This window comes from Gastrolobium bilobum, unplaced genomic scaffold (genome assembly GCF_033153095.1).
Source record: "Gastrolobium bilobum isolate Gb01-03AN ecotype WA unplaced genomic scaffold, APGP_CSIRO_Gbil_v1 utg7006, whole genome shotgun sequence".
NCBI lineage: Eukaryota > Viridiplantae > Streptophyta > Magnoliopsida > Fabales > Fabaceae > Gastrolobium > Gastrolobium bilobum.
Genome location: NW_026897872.1, coordinates 329,439 through 352,274, shown reverse-complemented (window position 1 = coordinate 352,274; position 22,836 = coordinate 329,439). Strand labels below are relative to the sequence as shown.

At 32.1% G+C, this 22,836-nt stretch overlaps 3 protein-coding genes across 3 annotated transcripts; 1 reads left to right on the top strand and 2 right to left on the bottom strand.

Annotated features, from left to right (window-relative positions):
• Positions 1-2,831: 2,831 nt before the first annotated feature.
• On the bottom strand, positions 2,832-4,765 carry LOC133310985 (CASP-like protein 1E2). The gene is made up of 2 exons (XM_061511986.1): positions 4,429-4,765; positions 2,832-3,336 (listed from the first exon to the last, which is right to left on the bottom strand). The coding sequence occupies exons 1-2, from the start codon at positions 4,683-4,685 to the stop codon at positions 3,006-3,008; spliced, it is 588 nt and encodes a 195-aa protein (XP_061367970.1). The 5' UTR covers positions 4,686-4,765; the 3' UTR covers positions 2,832-3,005.
• Positions 4,766-16,990: 12,225 nt separating this feature from the next.
• On the top strand, positions 16,991-19,079 carry LOC133310984 (CASP-like protein 1D2). Its single transcript, XM_061511985.1, has 3 exons — positions 16,991-17,476; positions 18,356-18,482; positions 18,578-19,079. The coding sequence occupies exons 1-3, from the start codon at positions 17,250-17,252 to the stop codon at positions 18,800-18,802; spliced, it is 579 nt and encodes a 192-aa protein (XP_061367969.1). The 5' UTR covers positions 16,991-17,249; the 3' UTR covers positions 18,803-19,079.
• A 546-nt stretch (positions 19,080-19,625) lies between these two features.
• LOC133310976 (uncharacterized) lies at positions 19,626-22,369 on the bottom strand. Its single transcript, XM_061511976.1, has 4 exons — positions 22,209-22,369; positions 21,958-22,122; positions 21,423-21,671; positions 19,626-20,251 (listed from the first exon to the last, which is right to left on the bottom strand). The coding sequence occupies exons 1-4, from the start codon at positions 22,290-22,292 to the stop codon at positions 19,973-19,975; spliced, it is 777 nt and encodes a 258-aa protein (XP_061367960.1). The 5' UTR covers positions 22,293-22,369; the 3' UTR covers positions 19,626-19,972.
• Between the last annotated feature and the right edge of the window lie 467 nt (positions 22,370-22,836).

Below are 22,836 nucleotides of genomic sequence, written 5' to 3'. Positions count from 1 at the left end.
ATTGAGCAATGGTTGAAGGGTCAACAGAAGAAGAAGAAGGTGGGATTTGAGAGAGTGGTGGCATGGCAGAGTCACTGTAACCTTCCATCATAGTCAATAGTAGTTGGTTGATCTCTTCTTCCTCTTCCTCTGCCTCTCTTCTTGCGCCACCCATGTGCCTCTCTTATATCTCACACTGTTATATACCAAAACTGTTTTGTATTCCTCAAGCGAAAGCTAAAGAGAAAAGTTGGCACTGAAACTGTTAGCAGAATAATAACACTGTGCTTCAAAAAAAAGATATGCTTCCTGTAATGGGCATGCCTAGGATTGTGCTCTTTTACGTTCAAACTAATTATATGCACTTTGATTCTCTTCATTTTCATCCTTTTCTATTATCTTGGTCGTTGTCAATTTTTTTTTTTTTATTATTTTTTTTTCCTTTTGCATTACTCGCTTGAACATTGCCAATTGCCATTTTTGCCTTATTTTTCCTTTGCTGGTTATTCCTTCCCACTTTCCATCATTGTCTATAGTCTATACTAACTTTTAAGGAATATATATATATTTTTTTTCCAATTCAATTAAAACTAAGGAGAGAGTATTATTAACACCATGCTATGCTAAGACTCTAGTATAATGTATATTGGATATAAGGAAAATGTGACCATTTTGTATGGAAATTGGTAGTGGGGGTAATTGAATGGATTCCCAAAGGGATGTGATTGTGACGCCTTCATACATCCATGCAGAATAACCGTAGTTGTAGGACTAAAATAACAGACTTGTTGACGCACAAAGTACTAGTTAGTGGTTGGACCCCACAAAGTGATGAACAATAAAAGTGAAAAGAGAAGTTTGTTTCGGAATTGGGAACTTGCAAGTCAAGGAAACAAATTATAGCATATGAGTGACCACCGCTGTTGTGATCACAATTTCATGCAAGCAAGTTGGGTACAAAGCGATGCTCATATATCATATATTAAGGCTTGGTTACTTATTGGTGTTAGTGTTACCCTTTTCTACCGTAATTATCAACAAGACAACACTCATAATTTCGTAACCATTTGGGTCCTTCTTTTTCCTTCTTCTTGTTTTTTTTTTTTTAAAAAAATTGATTTCAATCATGTTTGATGAATGTAAACAAAGCCTTTTTCATGCCTAAAATTGAAGATCATAAACTTTTAATTACTTACTTCTTGGGTGTGATATTGTATCAGATGAGAATTTTATCATTACCTATATGTAAGGTGCTTCCATCATTTACAGCACATGCACATGCTACTTTGCCCTTTATATGTTTATTATTATTACTTTTTTTTATATTTTTTTATCTTGTAGATAATTTTGTAGCTCTAAGGAGGAGTTTTATTTTGGCGCTCCCGGCCCACAAAATATTGGTTGGGACGGAAGAGAGAGGAGGAAGAAAAAAAAAAATCATATGTCACTTCTTTAATGGAAGGACCACCATGGTCCAGAAAGATGTTAAAAATTTCCTTCTAAAGAAAGGTTTGTGTTAAAACTGGTTTGAGTTCCATTTTAAAGTTTTTCAACTATTTTTTTAACTTAAAAATGTAAATTATAGGAAAACCCACCCCTTGCGAGGTACAACTAATATGGGTAGAAAGGTGTCAATTCTTATTGACTAATCAATCGTTTTAATTATGAAGAATGGAAGTTAGACTAATCAATCGTTTTAATTATGAAGAATGGAGGTTAGAAAAAAAAATTGGTTTGAAAAGTTTTATTACCCTTGTGGTCTGAATCGACTTAACTAGTCAAGTAATAAACGTTGAACTGAAAGAGAAATCTAAAAAAAAAAAAAGTAAGAAAAAAATTATAATATTTTAAAAGTCAGACTAAAGTAAATGATATAACTGATGATCATGAACCAATTACGTCTTTAGTCTAAACATTATTTAGTTAAATCATGATTAAATTATAAATTTAATCAGTTGAATTAATAAAATTATGATCTAAAAATTTCGTCATTTGAATCTCTGATTCAATTTTTAAAATATTGAAAATTTTCACACACTTACCATGATCTATAATTTTAAAATTGTTTAGGTAATGAGGAAGGTAAAGACAAAATTGGATATTTTTCTTGAAATAGTTATACTATTAAAGATTATCTTTGTATATTTATAATAATAATAAAATTGTCAATAAGGAATAATTCAACTTATGGTATCGATTTGATTTGATTCAAATGTTTTAGATTTGATTTTTACAAATGATATATCTAAACCAAAATGAATTAACTTTCTTTTCTCCCAATCTTTTTTTTGTTTATTGTGACATTCATAATCCTTGAAATTTCTCTCACTCATAAACAGCCTAAAGTTTTTTTTTTTTTTTTTATCGTTTTTTATTAATATTTTCGGGGCGTGAGTTCGTATAGATCCAGTTTTGGTTTGTGAAGCCCATTATGTGGTACTATCCATCAATCTAATTTGGGCGACCTGGGCAGCTCATTTTAGACCCAGAGCCACAGTAACAAAGCCCAAAACATCCAACTTTTTTTTTTTTATTAGACTCATCAATTCGATATTTTAAACAATGTTTTATATTAATCACGAGACAAAACACTTGGTATTAAACCCATTTTGAAATGCAAAAAAAAACCACGTAATAAAACAAAAATATACCGATTAGATAACTAGGTACCCTCTTGTATCTTGCGTCTATGTTACATTTTATTTTGTCTAAATCTATCAAACTCACAAAGCAAAAACATTTATTTTATTTTTTTAGATATTTCAATCGGTTCATCAGTTTGCGACTAGTTTGATTCAGAGCGAGTTTCAGGATTAAGAATTTAAAATTCCTTCAAAAACAATACTGAGGAAGATCGAACACATACAAATTTTTCTACATTATAAGTTTTTCATACATATATATAATAAACTGGAACCTATGAGTTGAGGTCACATGACAATAAACATGCTCACACATATTGCGGTACTAGATTTCTTAATAAACTTGTGGATATAATAAACATTAGGTTTATTAATTAACTAAGTTCACCGATGAAGCCTCAACATAGGAACCACCACGAGCAAGAGGAATACTACTGATCCAAGCAGTGACAGAATAAGGGAAGCAGCTAGTTGATCACAAAATTTCCCGAAGACATTGCACACCTTGTTCCATTGCACATGTGAGTTTCCACGGAAGCCAATGACACCTACTGCGGTGGCGGCTCCATTCCCAGAAAAGAGCAATGCCACCATGATTGCATCAAGGACGGTGATCAATGTCCACAAAGCTTTGGTTTTACCTCTATTTGTGAGGGCAAGGAGTACAGAGAAGGCTGCGTATGCACATGCTATTGCATTTGCCACCACAAAGTAGCTAGTACATGAAAATTGTTGAAGATATATATATGTTGGTCATCGTTGTAAAATAAATAAAATTTCAACTTTGAATGCTTGTTCCATCTAGAAATTTGATGATTTTCTAGAAAAAAAATAGAGATATCATAATTTATTTTTTAAAAGAAATAAACTTCTATTCATATATGTTAATTATATGACATGTATATGTTAGGGTCAAAGTAAATCAAATCGGCGACGGTGAGTATAGCTAGCCATAAATGAAAGCTTTGAAAATGGCAAGTGTAAAGCTATTTATGTTTAAGGGTAGTTGGGAGTTTAGAACAGATTGCAGTTTAATTCGAAATAATATTATTGGATATATATGTCAGCTAATAAATTCATGGCTGTGTAAGTATTTAACTATTTATTGTTGGGCCCAGCATTTTAGACTTTTTTAATGAAAAGAGATAGGTGTCTAATTTGTTGAGATATCAAGTGTATTAAATGTCAATATTAGAAAGATTAATGAAAATTATTTTAATATTAAATTATGTGATATATAAATTAAATATAAGTCTTTCAAACTGAGAATACTTTTAAGGAAATTAATTAACAAGAAAAATATTTCTGTAATTATTGCAGATAAGTTATCTGCATTTATTCTCAAAACGACGTCGTTTTGAAATTGAAAGATTAAAAAATTATAATTATAAAGACTATAATAATCCTGAAATAAATTAAAAATATAAAAAGACCATGATTTTCGTCCAAAACGATGTCGTATTGGACTTACTGCAGATAATTTATCTGCGGAAAAAGCGAATTCATTAATTAAAGAGTTTTGGTTTAATAAATTATACTTTTTTCAGTTCTTCTTGATAAAAAAAAGGGACCTAGGTTTTTTTTTTTTAAAAGATATTTTCTCCTCAAGAAACAAAAGAAAAAAAATCTGAATAACCACAAAGCAAGCAGAAAGCTAACAATTAATGATATATCAAATTATCAATACCAAAAAAAAAAAATAGTGTTTTAATTTCAATTCCACATATAAGATCTATAAAAAAGAAATTAAACACAGCACATAAACAGGAAGAGTAAAGTGTTAAGGGAAGAGAAGTAGAGAACTTACACCAAGGCAGAGAGGTAATGCCATTTAGCAGTAACAGGAACATTCAAAGGTGGCAAAGTATCTAGTAACTGGATTGAAACAACCTTGGTCTGTTTATCCGCCCCAATAGTTATAGCAGCCCCAAGAGTCAGTGCCAACGCCAAAACCCTCATAAGCAATTCACAAGCACCCGCAGGAGCAGGTTTTGCCATGATCACCACTTCTCTTCCTTTGCTCTCAATCCCTTCCATGCTCGCATTACAGTACTGATGGTCCATTGTAACCCGCGGAGCACAAATGCTTTTTTGTTTCTGATGCTGAAATGGTTTGTTCCCTAGAGGGCCAGGACATGTCTTAAATATTGATAAAATTTGAAAACTGGGAAATTTTGCATTAATTATAAGGAAGTGGGGAAATTGTAACTTTGCCAATATTAGGTATGACTATTTATGGAAGTATATTTACGAAAAAGTGAGACTTATTTTCACGTTAAAATTTTACATGATTTGATCAAGTAAATTTTTTATGTTTATTATTATTATTTTCAAATATTTTTCATTTTAAAGGATGAATATTTTAGTTAAAATTAATATTTTTATTTAAAATTTAAATTAAAAAAATTACTCACTTTCTCCCCCATAATTTTATATCTTTCTCTCATTTGAAATAATACAATTCTATGTTATTTAAAAATACAAACATCATTGCTCAAATCTTAATTAGATGTAACGGGATAAATTTGAATACATGATGAATTTACTCCTCACAGCAACGAAGAAGAAATTTTCTATTTATGGAATGTATACAACGTCTCCAATCTAATAAATTGATTTACCTAAACTTTACGAAACAATATATAGGTGTCAACTACTTGGTTTAAATGTTGTGTAAGCCGTTGAGACGTGTCTTTCTCGGATTTGTATTATTTTATGTGAAAAAATGGTCATATTATTTGATTATAATTACTCATTTTTACTCATCAATTATAGAAAAAAAAAAATTTAAATGAATAGTTGTGATAAAATAATATAATCACTTTTACACGTGAAGATACAAATCCGTCTCTCTTTATCTCTCTGTCACCCTGCTCCCTTGGTTTTATGAGAGGCTGAGAGGGTCCTACTTCTAACCGTATCTTTGATGCATGTCAATTATTGTTTTTCGTTATTTATTGCATTTTTTTTCTTTTTCTCAATGATCTGTCATTTTTGTTTATCTTATATGTGCTATTTTAATCACCTCCACTTGCTAGTTGGAAGGCAATTAATGCCATTGTATGGAAGCGAAGGAAGCCACGCAACAAAAGCATATTTCTGCTTCAAGCTTGCATGGCAGCACCATTGAGCTCCACAATTTTGGTTGCGCTCGTATAAAATAGTACTAATAGCATTCCGGTGATAATACTGAGAAGGTTGATTCGTCAATCCACACAAGATTGTAATTGTTTCATTTATTAGACAAATCACAATCATTCATGACAGTGAGCTGCTATCAAACCCCCATATTTTAAAAATTTTGATGTATCGTATCCGATATTTTTTGACACTCTTCGACACTTCTAATTGTTTCATTTATTAGACAAATCACAATCATTCATGACAGTGAGCTGCTATGAAACACCCATATTTTAAAAATTCTGATGTATCGTGTCCGATACTTTTTGACACTCTTCGACACTCCAACACACATTATAGAAATTCAAAAAAAGATTCAAAGGTTGCGTTGCGTTGAGTTTTTAGTTCCAATTATTAGATTCGTTGGATTACTATTACTGTTTTATTGAATTTAATATAAATATTTGGGATATCTTATTTCTTTGCAAAATTGATGAAAATTATAAGTTTAGTTTCATTTTTTTGTTAAATTATTAAATATTAAATATAATATACACTATATAAATTAAAAATATTTTATTTAATATCAAAATGTGTCCTAATATACCGAAATCTAACATTTTTTAGAATTAATATATCAAAATATCGTGTCGTATCATATCACGTGTCCCGTATCAATATCGGTGCTATATAAGATAGCTGCGGTTGATATAAAACACTTTTGAGGACTTTATGATATGGCGCACCTACCCATTCCTTCTCAGCTACGCACGGAACAAAATTTTTGTTAACTTATTATATAATCAAATAAAATCTTGAATTTTAAGACTTTTCTTATATATTTTTCTTCAAAACACAATTTTATCATTTTTCAACATGTAAAACTTCATTAATTCGTGTCATTTATCTTAAGGTATATCATACATAAATATAATTGGATTTTGAAAAAAAAAATTCACATATATAAATTGAATTCCATTGATTTTTGTCAATCTGATAATTTCATTGAGAAGTAATAATTAATTAATAAGTGTGACCCAATATATTATAATTGTTACAATTCATAAATATTAACAATTAAGATTTGGTATCAACTTTTTTAGTTTAACATCAATATTAAATGATCCTGCATTTATATATATATATATATATATATATATATATATATATATATATATATATATATATGTGATACTTGAATACTGTAGTAGTATTATACCCGCTTTATATTATTTTGTCTATTGCTACATTTAGTAGTAATAGTTTGAAATTAAATCATCTATTAGTTGTAGTGGTGGACCCAGAAAAACATTTTATGTCTGCTCATTTAGAGTGGGGGTTCGGGGGCGTCCCCCTCCCGATTTATTATATTTTTTAAAAGATCATGAACCAATTTTTGCTTTCACTTCAAAAGTAAAGCTTTGGTAAATCAATCAAAGTTTTAAGGAAATAATCGATAAAGATAATTAAAAAATAAATAACACCACAAAAAGACATTTGTAAAATATAGTATAATTGTAGGAATTAATAGATCAAAACCCACATATCTATTTGATCCAAAGTTGACCACTTTTGTTTCACAAAAGATCGTGAAAAATTTTGTGTGATTCTCCTCCAGTCTTTACCTTTTTCCTTTCAATCTTCATATTTTTATTTTTTTTACTTGGCCTGAATCACATCCTATGTGAAAAAAAATTTCCCCCAATTTTTTTATGTCTGTAAGTGCAGACAATGGGCACCCAAATGAGTCCGCCATTGATTAGTTGTCTATATTTACTTTTATTCAATTTTATTATCATTATAAACATATTATAATTCAATGTATTCGGTCTATACGCCCTCATAATTTGTGATTTAACTTGATTGTTGGAAGTTAACCCGTAAATCAAATCAAATCAAACTAATATAACACCCATGAATTTTGAATTCTCAAAAGAAGAAGCGTGAAGGAACATCAATCTTTTCTTTAGTCATCTCATGTGATGGAGTACCAAATGGTGGTAGTTCAGTTGGCGCATAGGAGCTAAGTAGGTAGGGGTGAGAGCATGTGTTCGAATCTCTTCAATACCACCTTTGGGAGGATCCCGAATCGGATTAGTTGTGAAGCAATGAACCTATTGAAATATTTCTAAAAAAAAATCTCGTGATGGAGTGAAGTGTTGGTCTTTAAACTCTTATCTCTCTTGACAATTTCTTTAAGGGTTCGTTTTTTCTAAAGTTACTTTAGACAACTTTATCTAATGTTCGTCGAAACAACGTCGTTTTGGGGTGAAAATCATGGTGTATTTGTAATTTTAATATATTTCCGAGTTATAATAGTCTTTATCATTTTAATTTTTTAATTTTTAAACCTTAAAACGACGTCGTTTCGGTGAACATTAGATAAAATTATCTAAAGTAACATTAGATACTTTTTCCCTTTCTTCAATTGATAGTTCTGTGTTTCTTTGTTAATTTTATTTTATATACTAAATAATATAGTTCAGTATGAGTAAGTGATAGGTGACGAGTCCGAACAAAACAGGGTATAGACATAGTGAGTGATCCCAAGAATGTGCATAGGAGATCTGATGCAGTAAAAATTGAAGTTCCATATCGGTGAAGTTAAGAAGCAGCAAGAGAGAGGCACACTACAAGGGGGCGTTTGGTTGAGGAGAAATTTTTATGAATCATAGGAAAATGTGATTAGTAGGGAAATGGTTGGAAAGTGAGTTTGGTAGGAAAATGTAAAAATAGTTGTTTGGATGAGAAAAATTTTACCGGGGAAATTAGGTAACTTTTGTAAAGTCTATGTTTGACTTTTGGTAAAATATAGATGTGGAAAAAATGTGTTATTACAAAAATAACCTTGTTTTTCAAAAATGAATCAATTATAAAAACGGCTGTGAATTAAAACGAATAGCTAAGGTATTCAAATCGTGTTTGTTTTTTTTTTTTTATAAAAAAAGGAAAAAAAAGAAGAAGATGAATTAAAGATAGTAATGCATGGACAGAAACAAAAGATGATGTTTGCTAAAATAATAATAAATTATTTGTCTTTTATAAGAATCAAAAGTAGATGGCAATATTACAGTATTAAAATATTAAAACATTGAAGTACGCTCGTAACAGAGGGTAAGTTGGTCTTTTGCTTATTACACCCACTAACCCAAATACACAGCTAACCGCAAATACCACATATGAAAAGGGTTTTTTTGGCCGGCAATCTCTTCCCAAAATGATAGGCAAAGTGGTTTGCTAGCATACTCATTTAAGTAGATAAATTTGGAACCTCTCTCAACCAAACATGGGCACCCAATTTCCCCACTTCACATTTGTCTATCAAACTCCTCAAAAACCTTCAACCAAACACACCCTAAAAACTAAAAAGCATGTTCAGCTGGCTACGAGAGTGACACAAATGGTTAAGAATTAGATTTATGGGAAATTATACTCTTATGTTACATAAGATTCATCTCTCATGTTACACTCACATAAAAAAAATGCGTCTCACTTTTTTTATAAAAAAAAAATTGGTGAACCCCACTTAATTTATCTCAGAACATAAGATAACTTATCTCCTATAACATGAGAGAAGTAAAGCCCTAGATTTATATCCCATAAGGACATGAGTCCTGTTGTCGATGTATTTAATCTTATTGGTACTGTGATATGTAATCTCTTTTAAAGATTATTGATATTGTAATATATAATCCTCCTGATAAGATATTAGTTTCTAAATCCATCTATATATATAGGATCATTTGACACCAGTGTCAAATTTGAAATTTGACATTTTGTCTTAGAGCCATTAGATAAAAAAAGATCAACGACTCTGATTTGTAAGCATATGACACTATTGATTTTTTTTTATATAACAACTCTCAGATGAGGTGTCAAACTTCAAATTTGACACTGATGTCAAAGGATTCTATCCCTTATATATATATATATATATATATATATATATATATATATATATATATATATGATCCTTTGACACCTCATCTGAGAGCCGTTAGATCAAAAAAGATCAACGATTCTGATTTGCAAACATGTGACACCATTGATCTTTTTTAATCTAACGGCTATCAGATTAGGTGTCAAATTTGAAATTTGACACTGGTGTCAAAGGATCCTACCTCATATTTATATATATGGGGTTTAGATTTGTGCAGCTGCTATACGTACAACAAATTAATACTTGCCATATATATACTTGAAAGCATTTAATGCGGGGAATCATAACCATACAATGGATGAAACCATTAAATGTGAGAAATCATAACCATAAACCTGTCGTTGCTATACGTAAAGCGGCTGCAGAAATGATTTTACTTATATATATATATATATATATATATATATATATATATATATAGGGAAAAACATTTCTCAAGCAGCTTGAGATAAATTTATCTCCGGCTATCCCAAAACTACGTCGTCTTATTTATTTATTTCCATATTAATTGATTCACCTTTGAATTGTTATGATTTCCTTTTTCTTTCTCTTCTTTTATCACCATTGATCAATCTTTGTATGGTTATGATTTAGTAGTCGGATATAAGATTATCTCAAGTAACTTGAGAAATGATAAACCTATATATATATATATATATATATATATATAATGACCAGCTGCAACCCCAAACATACCTTCTCTCATGGGAAGGGAAATTTTTATTGTGCTACGGTCGCACCATTTATTAGTCGTGACCCACCAATTAAAATAGGAGAGAGAGGAAGTATATTATACGAACAAGAAGTTAAAAGAATAAAATAATTCAAATGTCAAAAAATTAATGGAAGACTTAGGTGCATCCATTGCATTGAAAAACGCTCCATGGGAAGGTGGAGCACATAAAATTAAATGGGATAACCTTGTGTACGGCTCAGTTCACTTCAAAGACAGAATGACTAATACACATTTTGATAAACTTCTTATGGTGATAAATGTTCTCTGTTTTGATTTGATGGTTTGTCCATAACTTGGCAGTCTGAATATTATTGTTTTAAAGCAAACATGTGTTACGTAGAAGCAAAGCTAACAAACCTGTGGAGCACTAAGCACTGACGGACCCAGAAATTTTTTCTGTAGGGGACTAAAAATTAAACATTTATTTATCTCTTTAAACATAATATATAGAAGACCAAAATACGAATAATTAAATATTTGTGCCTATTTGAATACTCTCTCTTTTTAAGCTAGAAGTTACTTGTAAGCATAAGCTAGGCCAAACAGATTTTAGAAAAAGTTCTTATAATGAAAAGCTCTTTTTTTTATAACGAAGAAAAATGCCGAAAGCTAAAAGTTTGTGGGAGGAGATTTTTTTACGCTCTCATCTGTTTTTCTTGAATTATGTATTTTTTTTTTTGTAAGAAAAAGGCGGACTAAGCCCCCAAAACAACACACACAAAAATCAGAAAAAACTACGAATTACAACCTAAGACACGAGGTCTTCCCACACTCGCCATATCAGCATTAAGAAGCAGGATTAGTCCAGGAGGAGGCTCCCCCCCACACTAATCGGTCATCCTGATTACCATGATCAATAGTAAAGTTTGCTAACCAATCTGCACAAGTATTTACTTTCCTTAAAGTGTGCTGAACAAAAACAGACCAGCTTCTATCCAACCAAGTCCGTATACGAGAAATTAACTGATTTTCACGGACTGCTGCACCACTTCTGGTGAGCACAGTGACCACACTAGATGAATCACTCTCAATCACCAAACAACTTTTAACTATTTTTTTAAATGAAGAGTTATAAAGATAGATAGAAAGATGATTTTCTTGAAATATGTGCTTTTAAGTAACTTTTATACTAAATCTTTTTTGTAATTACCAAACAGTTTTTAACTTTTTTTAAGCTCTTTTTTTTAGATTTAACTTATGAGTAGCTTCTAATTTAAAAATAAGAGGATCCAAACAAGCTCTTAGGGTAATTTGTAAAAAAAATTGTAGACAGATCTTTCCCCATAATTTAATACTAATTCCATATGCTAAATGTTACCACCAGGTCTGCGCCAACAAACAAGCGCCACTTAGCTAAAAGAATTTGAACTGCACTCTTTCTTATTGTTTTTTTTGTTTTGTTCATTTCGTTAACTTTCGTTGAGGGAAAAAAAATCCATTTAGAGTTGGAGGAGTTTCAATAGATATAGGACATGAGAATATAAAGAAACTCTACAAATTCTGCGTGGGAGAAAACTACTTCACATTAATGGAGAGTAAAAATGGAGATTTCTTGCATTATACCTATGTTAATTTGTTTTTTCAAATTTTGGGGTGGCGCCAACCCTAGCCCCCCTTGGTCAGCCCTTGGCACTAAGGTGATGTTTGGTTGGGAGCTTTTCAGCGGATATCTATCTTTCTCAAGTATGGCTTTTTTAGAAATACCATGTTTGTTTCAACGTTTTTCACCAAAAATCCATCTATCCAATTTGTCTGGATTTATGAGAAACATAGATATCTGCATTGTTTAGAAACCCAATTTGAAGGTGGGATTTTTCGAAAAACCGGTTATCTGGCTTTTAATGCACTGTTGATTTCATAAAGTTACCTAATTTTCCCAGTAAAGTTTTTCCCCACCAAACAACTTTTTTTTACATTTTTCTACCTATCTCACTTTATCTATCTTTGCAATCATTTCTCTATCTATCTTATTTCTCTACTATATTACAAAAAAATTTCCTGAACCAAACGCCCCCTAAGTATACTCATATACGTATGAAATTCCCAAAATATTTCAAATTCCATGCTATAATGCTATATTTCCCTCAAAATCAACATAGACTACTGGAAAATATCTTCTATACATATGTGTTACACGTATCAGAGCTGCAAAAACAACAAATTTGGATTGAAAGAGACATGAAATGAAAAAGTACCTAACGACCAAGAACCCCAGTACCCCAATCAGAAGGTCTTGTTGTCCAATTAAACGAGAAGTGGAAGGTCCCGATTCTTCAATGGGTGCACCTTATGAGATCTACAAATGATTAGCCACAACTAGCTATTAAAGACAAAGAAAAAGAACTATGGTGAGAGGTGAGTAGTGGAAAGAAAATAGTTAGATTCTATATATCACTTTTGGAAGGGGCTTAAATATTTATGTCTTTGACTGAATTAATCCCATAACCGATTTGAAGAGTCAAAACTTGTGGAGATATCAAAAGAAGCCTACTCGCGAAGTAATTAAGGTCACGTAATTCACAAAAAAAAAAAAAAAAAAAAACATTGAAAAAAATGTTGACTTTAAAGCCCAAGAGTGAGACTAACAATTTCTTGGGCTTACAACACGGGATCCATAATGCCCAAACTAAAACTGTCTTTAAAGCCCACAATGCGGGCAGAAAAAACGAGACCCACTCCCCTCATTCTTCAAAATATATATATATATATATATATATATATATATATATATATATATATATATATATGCCACTTGGATTGTATCGTTTTCCCAGTTTATATTGGTACCTCTTAGTTTATTCATTATTAAAATTTGTTCTAAGATTAAAAAAATTGTCACAGCAAAGCATACCATAAAAAATTATTAGAATAAATACTTGGGAACAGGAGGCTAGACCTAGAGGCCTAGAATTATAGAAAGAAGGGAAATAGAAGTAGTTCAAATGTCAAATGGGAACCCCAATTCAGCCTATTGCATAATTCGACGGTCAACCAAAAAAGAAGACAAACAGGTAATTAGCGGATCTTGCTGTGCCACCTCATGTTCCAGAGTTTCCTTATGCAGATGGACATGACACCCATATATCTTCCATTTTATGCAATGCTTATCTGTCGCCAACTAAACACAATTTTTTCGACCTACTTATAGTATCTAAAATTGGGAAATTTTTAAAGTGATTCGGGATCACTTTTTTTTTTGTTGTCCTTTTTTTATTTTTGGAAATTTTTTCTTCCCTCTCAATCCTTCACTTTTTTAAAAATTTCTTCTCACTTTTTATTTTTTGTTATTTTGGAACGGACTCACATGTACCCGGCTCACTACAACAAATCTCCTAAAATTGATTAACATACTTTTTTAATAATTAAAGCCATTGGGTTTTCGTCTCAACTAGTGAAATTAGGATGTGATGTATGGTGGTTTGAATTCATTTTCTCATATTCAAGAGTTTGTACTTCTATTAAAAAAAAACCCCTATACTATCTTAATAAACTCATTCAATTCTCTTAAATGTATATCTTGTCAAATATCATACTTATTTTCTCAAATATTTTTCCACCTATTATTCAAATTGTACGCACGTAATTGTGTTCTACGTCCAATAGTTATATCATTAATTCTGTGTTTTCATCGATGAAGATTAAGGCGCACAACTAATTTTAATTCCCCATGTGACCTCTATGTGAGGGTGGGGAATAAATTGTTTCATGTATGGTTTAACTTCGCCTTTGACTATAAACATGTAAACCTACAAAAAAGGAAACCTAACAGACAAATAGAAGATACATATTTGATACTGAAAGCGATTGTGAATCCAGTTGCAAATTAAATAAACCCTGTTCATTTTCTTCCGGAGCAATTCAACCCGAATTTTCAACAAAATGAAATGTTAATAAAAGTTTCTGGTCAGCTTTGTTGCCTATCTGCACACAACACACGGGTAAATTAGCAGATTAATTTGTGTCCATCTAATGTTTATTTAAGATAGGTATGAGACGGCTATCAAAAAAAAAAAGATAGGTACGAGACTTGGTCATTTGGCTGAATGACCAAACACACTTGTTCAATTCAATTGCTTTGCCGTTCAACTGATTACGACTAATATACGTATCACATAAATATGTATTAAAGATAGAACTTATCCCACTGTGACGTTAGTAGATACGCCATTCATCAATGTTCTTGATTTGAGCGACCTATAGTTGAATTCATGAAGGTTCCGTTGGAAAGCAAATAGTCATATATATATATATATATATGGATTTAGCCTTCTGGTTTCTTGTTGATGGTTCAATTATATATATATTGTTGAGATATATAAAATTATTAAAAAAGTTCTCACTCATCGGCTTAAGTTTTTGGGTTGAATTGGTTCTTTACATGGTATCAGAGCCTCGTGTCCCGGTTCAAACCTCGCCGCCCCCACTTTCTCTTGTGAAATTTCTTTGTTCGCACAGGTAGGTGGGCCTGTGCATTGTTTACCCTTCAAGCCCAATAGACTTCCGTATAAGGGGGTGTGTTGAGATATATAAAACCATTAAAAAAACTCTCATCCACCAGCTTAAGCTTTTAGGTTGAATTGGTTCTTTACATATATATATATATATATATATATTTTAATTGTCAGCAAATGGTGCACCGAAGAATGGAAGGTTTTATTAATCATAATCCTAAAGTTAGCCAACTCAAAGACTAGCAAAAATTAGACTGAGCCAATGATGATAGGCACATTTGGTCAAATTTTTCTTTTGTCCATATTAATTGTGATTTAGGTTCAATTATTAGTTTTTCTTATTGGTAAGTGATTGTCTTCCCTAACTTTTTAAGTGGGCGTATCTTTCTTTAATCTAAATTTTAATATATAAAAAATAGACTGAAAGCATATTTAAATTTATAATGACAAAAAAGAAAATTTGAAAGAAGAAAAAGGAGATTCTTTTATTCTCTTGCACTTTGTTTAGACCAATAATCTATTTTCCCTTTTTTTTCTTTCTTTCTTTCTATATAAATAAAAGAACAATAGAAAGATTGATTGTCTGTTAAATCACAAATTACGCAGCATCCTTAGCTTTGGTTAGGTTTTGATGTTTCATGGAAAGTTAAGTATGATTGATTGAACGTATTATTGGATTCTTTCTTGGAGGGGGGGTTCACATCATTTAAATAAGTGGGATTTCATTAAAGATAAATATTAGAATAATTAAAAGATACTTATAAAATTTCGCCAAAGAATACAGTATCCCACATTTGCTTCCGCTACCCCTTCTTCTATGACCCACCCAAAAAAAAAAAAAAATCAAAGGAAAAGAGAAACTTATAGAATGTGGAGCAGCCACACGCAATTTATCGGATATATATGACTGCTAGATATAGTAATTAAGTTGACCAAATTGGCTACTTGAATTTTGCAATGCCTATAAGGCTATAACACAATACTGCTCTATAATGAATGTGTATATATGTTAATGTATTGTAACATCATTTCCCTTAGTTTATCTTCAAACTGAAGTGGAAGGTGCTGCAGAGAAGATGTACACAACTCAAGCAGTCAATAAAGCTATATATTGTTCCTTGGTCTTAGTTATTTTCAATATAAAACTTTAAAATTTGATTGAACCTTGGAAATTAATGTAATTATCTGATTCCCTCTTTGGATCCTCTCTATCTTAAGTTTGAAAATTATCCAGAAGTAATTAAAAAACTGACCAAAATCCCATCCTTTTGTTTTCTGGCAAAAGAATGCAAAATCACATTTGTATCTCTAATTGGAGCAGAAGGATACACTTGTAATTTTTTTTTAAAATTAATTATACTTCAAAAGTCTTTTTTTAAAACTCACTTAATATTAATCGGACGACAAAAATTTTGATCTTTTCCCCGCGGGCATCGCCCGGTAGTATACTAGTTTCTTTCTAATTGAAATGGTTATTGTTACTAGAGTCTGATAGCCTTTACTCAAAACATTCTTACTAGCTAAGCTCAAGTGATTAAATACTCTCTTTCATTTTTCGTATATAAGTCATACAAAACGCAAAAAATCATTAAATGAAACAAAGGAGAAATTACAAATTCAATACCTTTAAGATGTCGTTAATTAATATAAGCGCACGTGAAAATGGAAAGAGTATAAAAATCAAACGTGCAAAAAGTAATATATTGTGTTCAGAGTCATATTACAGATATTAGCTCCTCTTCTCTATTTCTCTTATCCTCTATTATACCAACCAAAACCTTGATTTTCAAAATTCATTCAATCATGATAAGGGAGAAATCAAAATATGATTGTTTTATATAGGTTCTACATCACTGCCACGTAGGAAAATCAATCTTATTCTGTAACCTGAACTTACCAACTGAGCTAGAAAGCGTTACATGCAAGGAACGTTTCTAAAGGGACAGGACCACATCCTAGTGATGGATGTAATGTAACACTTATGTATCAGTCCTCTGGCCCCATAATCCAAGATTACAAGAGCCAAGTTATTGAGCTGGCAACCCAAAATATCATTTTGTTTGAACCTTGAGAAAAAACATATCAAATATTCTAACATAGAATATAGACTATTAGCTGTGTGTCTCATCACATTCACACCAACTATCAAGCAACTCTTCAAACCAGCTAATACGTGCAGGGAACTCCATCTCATTTGTTTTTACACCTTTCTCATTCCTTTGGTTCACCCTGAAGTCCAAATCCATCTATATATATATTAGCACATCATTGTTCAACTATCCTTATCTCCACCACCACTCTGTTTCAAGATAGCCACTAAGTGTGTACTACTAGTACCTTCCATTTAAACCTAGCTAATAAGCTAACTCACAGAGCAACACATGGCTTCTACAGACAAGCCTGGGGACCCTGAATACAGATCATCATCAGATCCAGCTCCGGTTGGTGTTGATTACTTTCAATTTGATGTGATACTCAGGTTTCTGTTGTTTGCAGCATCACTGGTATCTGTAGTGGTTATGGTCACCAGTGATCAAACAGAACCAGTGCTTTTCCAAGGTAGGCCTGTGCCAAGGCCAGCCAAGTTCAGATACTCACCAGCCTTTGTGTAAGTTGAAAGTTATTCAAATTTTTAGCAGATTCACTACGTTTATTATAAGTGTTTGCTATATGCATGCGCCTGTCAATTGTAGTTGTTTGTAATATATGAAATATCTTTTCATGAAAAATGGATTTGAATATTAAGCTTATCCACCTTTCCTTATATGGTTGATTTTTTTTTCCCTTCATTTATTTTAATTTATGAGACGTAACCAAGGATGTAGGAGTATCAAATTTTGCGCTTCTTGTTCCAGCTAGTTAAATTGCTATACAAATAAAAAGGCAAAAAGACAGATATTACTTTCCAATGTTTCAGCAATAATCAGATTTTGTCTCAAAGGAAGAAGCCAACGCTATGTTTGATTTGTTTCCTATTTGTAGGATTTTTCTTTCAAGTATTTAATATACCATTATAAAGAGCTTCATATGGGGAAAATTGATGTTTTCTACTTATGAACATGCATTAAATTTTCAAACCGCTTTCGTGCTTCGTAAGCTATAATTATTTACTTTATGTTATCTTTTGTACCTGCTTCTCTGTAGCATAAAAAACTTGATATGTTGTAAACTACAAAAATCCTTTTGAATGCTATAAGGAAGCAAAGTCGTGCATGATCGCTTTGCTTAGGTCGAGTTAATTATTTTCTTGCATGTATTTTTTTATTTTTTTCTGTTGTATTTTTCTGGCGTCACACTCTTCAATTTTTTTTTTATATATTTTTAGATTTATAGATAAAAAATCTTCCATTTACGTACACTTATAATTTATTGTAAGGGCTTATTCTTACAGACAACAACTTTTTTAAAAAAAAAAACAAGTCTTCTCAATATTACTTGTTATTGTCGATTTGCAATTTGACATATAATATGATATATGCATATGCAGATATTTTGTTGCTGCATTATCCGTTTCGGGGCTTTATAGTATCATTACAATTCTTGCATCACTCTCTGTCATTCAAAAGCCAGACCTCAAAACGAAGTTCCTCCTCCATTTTATCTTCTGGGATGCGGTAATTAATCAATTAACCTTTCTTTTCATCTTCACTTCTCAACTCACTTGCTTTCTATATATAACACATAAATAATTTATTATGACTCTACGCAGCTGATATTGGGGATAATAGCCTCAGCAACAGGCACAGCTGGGGGTGTGGCATATTTGGGTTTAAAGGGAAACAACCATGTGGGTTGGCCTAAAATTTGCCATGTCTACGACAAGTTCTGCAGGCATGTTGGTGGCTCCATAGCTGTGGCTTTGTTTGGCAGCGTTGTGGTTGTCTTGCTCATCTGGCTCTCAGCTCACAGCATTCATAGTCGCATCCCCAAGTAGATGGAAAAAAAACATTGATCATTTCGCAGATACATGCACTCTATTTCATTGTTACATTGTTTACTAAGTTTAGCAGTGTGTTAAGAAATTATTAGTGTGTGAATGACTTCTGTGTTTCTGAATATTGTGGCTCCAGTACGTGTTGATATTTGTAAATGATAGTTTTCCACCAAGAACCTTGGTTGTATTTTATCTTTCTACTCGTGCCATAAATGATTTGTAATTATTCTGCTCCCACCAAAATTATATTTAACCGAGAAAACGTTTGTATGATTAATGATTAGTACTGCAATTGTGTAATTATCAGTGCATGCTCTTGAGTGACAGTAAAATTATGTTCACTCATATAATTTATTTTTATTTTTAATTTCAGTTTATTATTAATGAATTCAAGAAATAAAGTGATGGACCCCACCATTATTTAAGGTTGAAATGTTAAAAAAACAAATGAAGTGAGCATTTTCTAAGTGGCGCTCCAGCGTCATGCACTAATTTTTCTCTTAGTTGAGATTATTCTCATATAGGAAGTGTAATCTGAAAGTGAGTAATGTACAGGGCATAGCAGACTGACTAGATTAAGGTAGCGCATGAAGCTAGAATGTCATGTTATTGATGCATTCAAGTTATTGGGAGTGGAAGCCAATGCCGCAATTCCTGAGGGTTAAATATTTTTTAACCACCAAATGAGCATTTTCCCTACACAGCCAATGAATTTTCCACAACAATTGAAAGGCTACATTCAGCCAGTGAATAATCAAGGACGAAGAGAAAATGTTAACAGTAGATACAGATGATTTTACAGCACTTAAAGGTGCTGGTTTTCTGGTCACTATGAGCCTGAGAATCACTCACAAGAAAGGTCTAATTGCAGTATGAGTGTAATTACAACCAAATCTGCCTAAAAAGTAACATCACCAATACCTTCATGCCTTCTTTTCATTTTATGAGGTGATGCTATAAACCAAGTTAGTGAACACTCGGTTATATACAATGAGATATGGAGTTCAACTGTGCCATGCGAAGAAGATAATAAGCATCGTAACTTATTATTGTCTTGTCTTTGATGACATATATTATACATGTATTATTACCGCGGAATTTTAAAAACAAAAATAAAAACACAACTGATAGATGGTAGATACTAATAGTATAGTGTATATATCCCTATAACTATACCATTCTCTGGGTAATCTGGCAGGACCAAGGTATTGACGTATGACCAATAGCAGAGATCTGAACACGTAAAACCTCATGAATAGTACCTCGGCGAAGCACTCCCAAAATATGCTCATCATCTTCTGTTGCCAAATGTGCCAAAGAAACCCATCGAGAATGTGACTCATCCCTCATACGGAAGCCATAGTACCATCTACCAACTTTCCACCACTTGACGCATACATGCCTATCTGAGATCTCACAAGTCCGAAGAGCTTCTACAAGATTATCTCCCTACCAATGAAGACACTTGGATATCAAATACATATCACTCTGGTCTTGTCATTCTAAAGGTTAGCCCAACACTATAATTTTCGTATCCTTTCCATCATCAAGGCTGAAATGCTAGATGTTTAACAGACAATGAGAATCAGAAAACCAATTAAGACCAACCATGTTCACACGCATCTACATAACTTGATCCTCTTGGTTTTCTAGTTAAGGGCCCAAAACGAAGTCCGCATAATTATAAGCAGACAAAAATAAAATTAAATATTGGATGCACTACACTATCTTATATAGCAATTTCCATGTAAAAACCTTCTTGGGTAGAGGAAAAAAGAAGTGGCAAAATATATATTACCAGATCATGCCTCAACTTTATCCTCTCTATTTCTCATATTTCTATCAAAGGAATAAAGATAGGAATGAAATTCCAAGGAAAAGGAAAGCAGGTAAAAGATGAAAAGACACAACTTATTTCTGAAGCTTTAGAGATGCAAACTTGGGAACAAAGCGACAAATGACAAAAGGTTAATTAGGTGCTGTCGGATGGCATATTACTCTGAACCCTAAAAAAAATAACGAGTAATTTTTATTTTTTTTGTATAACAATAACGAGTAATTTTGAACACGAGTCACAAGGACTTTTTTACTAATCATTGTTTTTAATCTTAGCACAATAATATTACCCAACATAAACTGACCATTACATATTTTATTTGATTGACAGGAAATTACCAATATCTATGAAAAAGAAGAGGCATGGAACGAAATAAGGGACTTTCTTAATTAAACGTAGTCAAAAGAAAACATAACAAATTCTGCACAAATGGTTAGCTGAGATAAACTTGAACAAAATCATTTACATGCAATTAAACATCAGTTTGGATTCAGAGTTGGAAAATGTCAAACCATAGTTCAAATGGTAATCATGTTTTCTAGCTGGCAGCCCTGCAGCAAGTAAAAGTAAAGCCAAGTGTAGCATGTATATCATTGACAGCATGCCAAAGATAGAGTTTGATTGAACTTATGCACCGTGATTATCCCAATTTTTCATCAAGCGACACCAAGTTAAACTATGATGATGAAAGGAACCAAAAACATGTGGTATCTAAAACTGGAGTTCCGGTAGTTAAACTGCAAATAAAATAAATCAAAACAGGATGGAAAAAGATGGGAATACCCGAACCCCAAGGCTTGTCAGGCAATAGTGCACCCCAACCAAGTTAAGCAGCACATTCATTTCAGGGTTGAACAGGAACCTCTGTACGTCTTCAAAACCAAACCTCGTACTATTCAAGATTTCAACAGCTTTCAGATAGTCCCCAACCTCAAGTGATTCATAACGTGTCCAAGCTTCCAAGAACTTATCAACAGACCTTGCTGTAATTCCCAACTTGACGTGCCTCTCGAAGTACAATTTCCTCCATTTCTGCAACTCAATTTCCAAGCAAACAATAACTGCATAACAGTAACCACTACTCATGCCTCTAAAATAGCAGAACCACAACGATAATTTAAAAACAAGGGACCAAGAACTTTCCTTCTAAGCTTAAAAAACAGTAGAATATAAAAAGGAAAAAAAAAAAACTTTGGGGATCGGATGATTACCAAGAGTCCTAATTCAAAAGCCATTAGAAGAAAAGTATCAAACTTTGGTTAAATAAGGTTGAAAAACGAAATGGGTCATCCTCTGAAACAGGAAAATCTGTGGATACCTTGAAATTGGGAGAGTTAGTGAAAGAAGAAGATGATGAAACAGGGAAATCGAAGGAAGCGAGTAAAGGCCATCTGTTTCTGACTAGAAACTCCCAAATGCAATCTGAGAAGCAGAGTTCCCTCCAGAACCTGGAACAACAACCCAAGGCACACAAATCCCGCACCTTTTGCACCAAATGGAAAACGGAAAACAAGTTAAAGAATGAATTGATAATCGGAATCACAATTTCGGGGGTTTCCGAATTCGAACCTGAAGAAGCGAAGCAATTTTGATGGCAACATCTTCAGGAAGGGAACTGAGGATGGAAAAAGAACACAGTTTTCCTTTATCCATGAGTTGCAATTTGAAAATCAAATGAAAGGGCCAGTGTAATTAGGTTTTTATCATTTTTGCAACCGGTTTATGCAGTTAGTGCATATAAGAACTGGTTATTGTAAGGGAACCATTGGAGTACTAGGACACAGATTAAAATTTTTAAGAGTTATAAGAATTTAATTACAAATTTTTTTAAATATAACACGTAATTAAAAGTTCTCAAATTATATATAAACCTACAGGTTAATTTGTTTTTTCCTTTATTGTATTGACATGTATAACTTGATTAAATTAAACTAAATTAATCTTGTTTGTGGTCTTATTAACCTGATAATTCTAACCTGATGTTCAAAAAAATAAAAAAGAAGCAGCCTAATTTGGTATTTATCATGTTATTTTTTAGGTGAAGTGTCATGTAATTTAATTGTTTGGATTTTTCATGATTTGCTTTATAGTGTATATACAGGACTAAACCAACGTTATTAACTGAATCACCTTACATATAAATGTAATATATACCGGAAGGATATTGTAACAACCAAGTTATGTTACTACTATGTAA

What these genes read in the sequence shown, in the direction of transcription:
- LOC133310985 (XM_061511986.1), bottom strand. Translation starts at nt 4,685, where the DNA reads ATGGACCATCAGTACTGTAATGCGAGCATGGAAGGGATTGAGAGCAAA. An exon ending in CATTACCTCTCTGCCTTGGT is followed by an intron (nt 3,337 to 4,428) that starts GTAAGTTCTCTA and finishes TTCATGTACTAG; the next exon opens with CTACTTTGTGGTGGCAAATG.
- LOC133310984 (XM_061511985.1), top strand. Translation starts at nt 17,250, where the DNA reads ATGGCTTCTACAGACAAGCCTGGGGACCCTGAATACAGATCATCATCA. An exon ending in AGATACTCACCAGCCTTTGT is followed by an intron (nt 17,477 to 18,355) that starts GTAAGTTGAAAG and finishes ATGCATATGCAG; the next exon opens with ATATTTTGTTGCTGCATTAT. An exon ending in ATTTTATCTTCTGGGATGCG is followed by an intron (nt 18,483 to 18,577) that starts GTAATTAATCAA and finishes GACTCTACGCAG; the next exon opens with CTGATATTGGGGATAATAGC.
- LOC133310976 (XM_061511976.1), bottom strand. Translation starts at nt 22,292, where the DNA reads ATGGATAAAGGAAAACTGTGTTCTTTTTCCATCCTCAGTTCCCTTCCT. An exon ending in AAATTGCTTCGCTTCTTCAG is followed by an intron (nt 22,123 to 22,208) that starts GTTCGAATTCGG and finishes TTGGTGCAAAAG; the next exon opens with GTGCGGGATTTGTGTGCCTT. An exon ending in TGACAAGCCTTGGGGTTCGG is followed by an intron (nt 20,252 to 21,422) that starts GTATTCCCATCT and finishes CTTCATTGGTAG; the next exon opens with GGAGATAATCTTGTAGAAGC.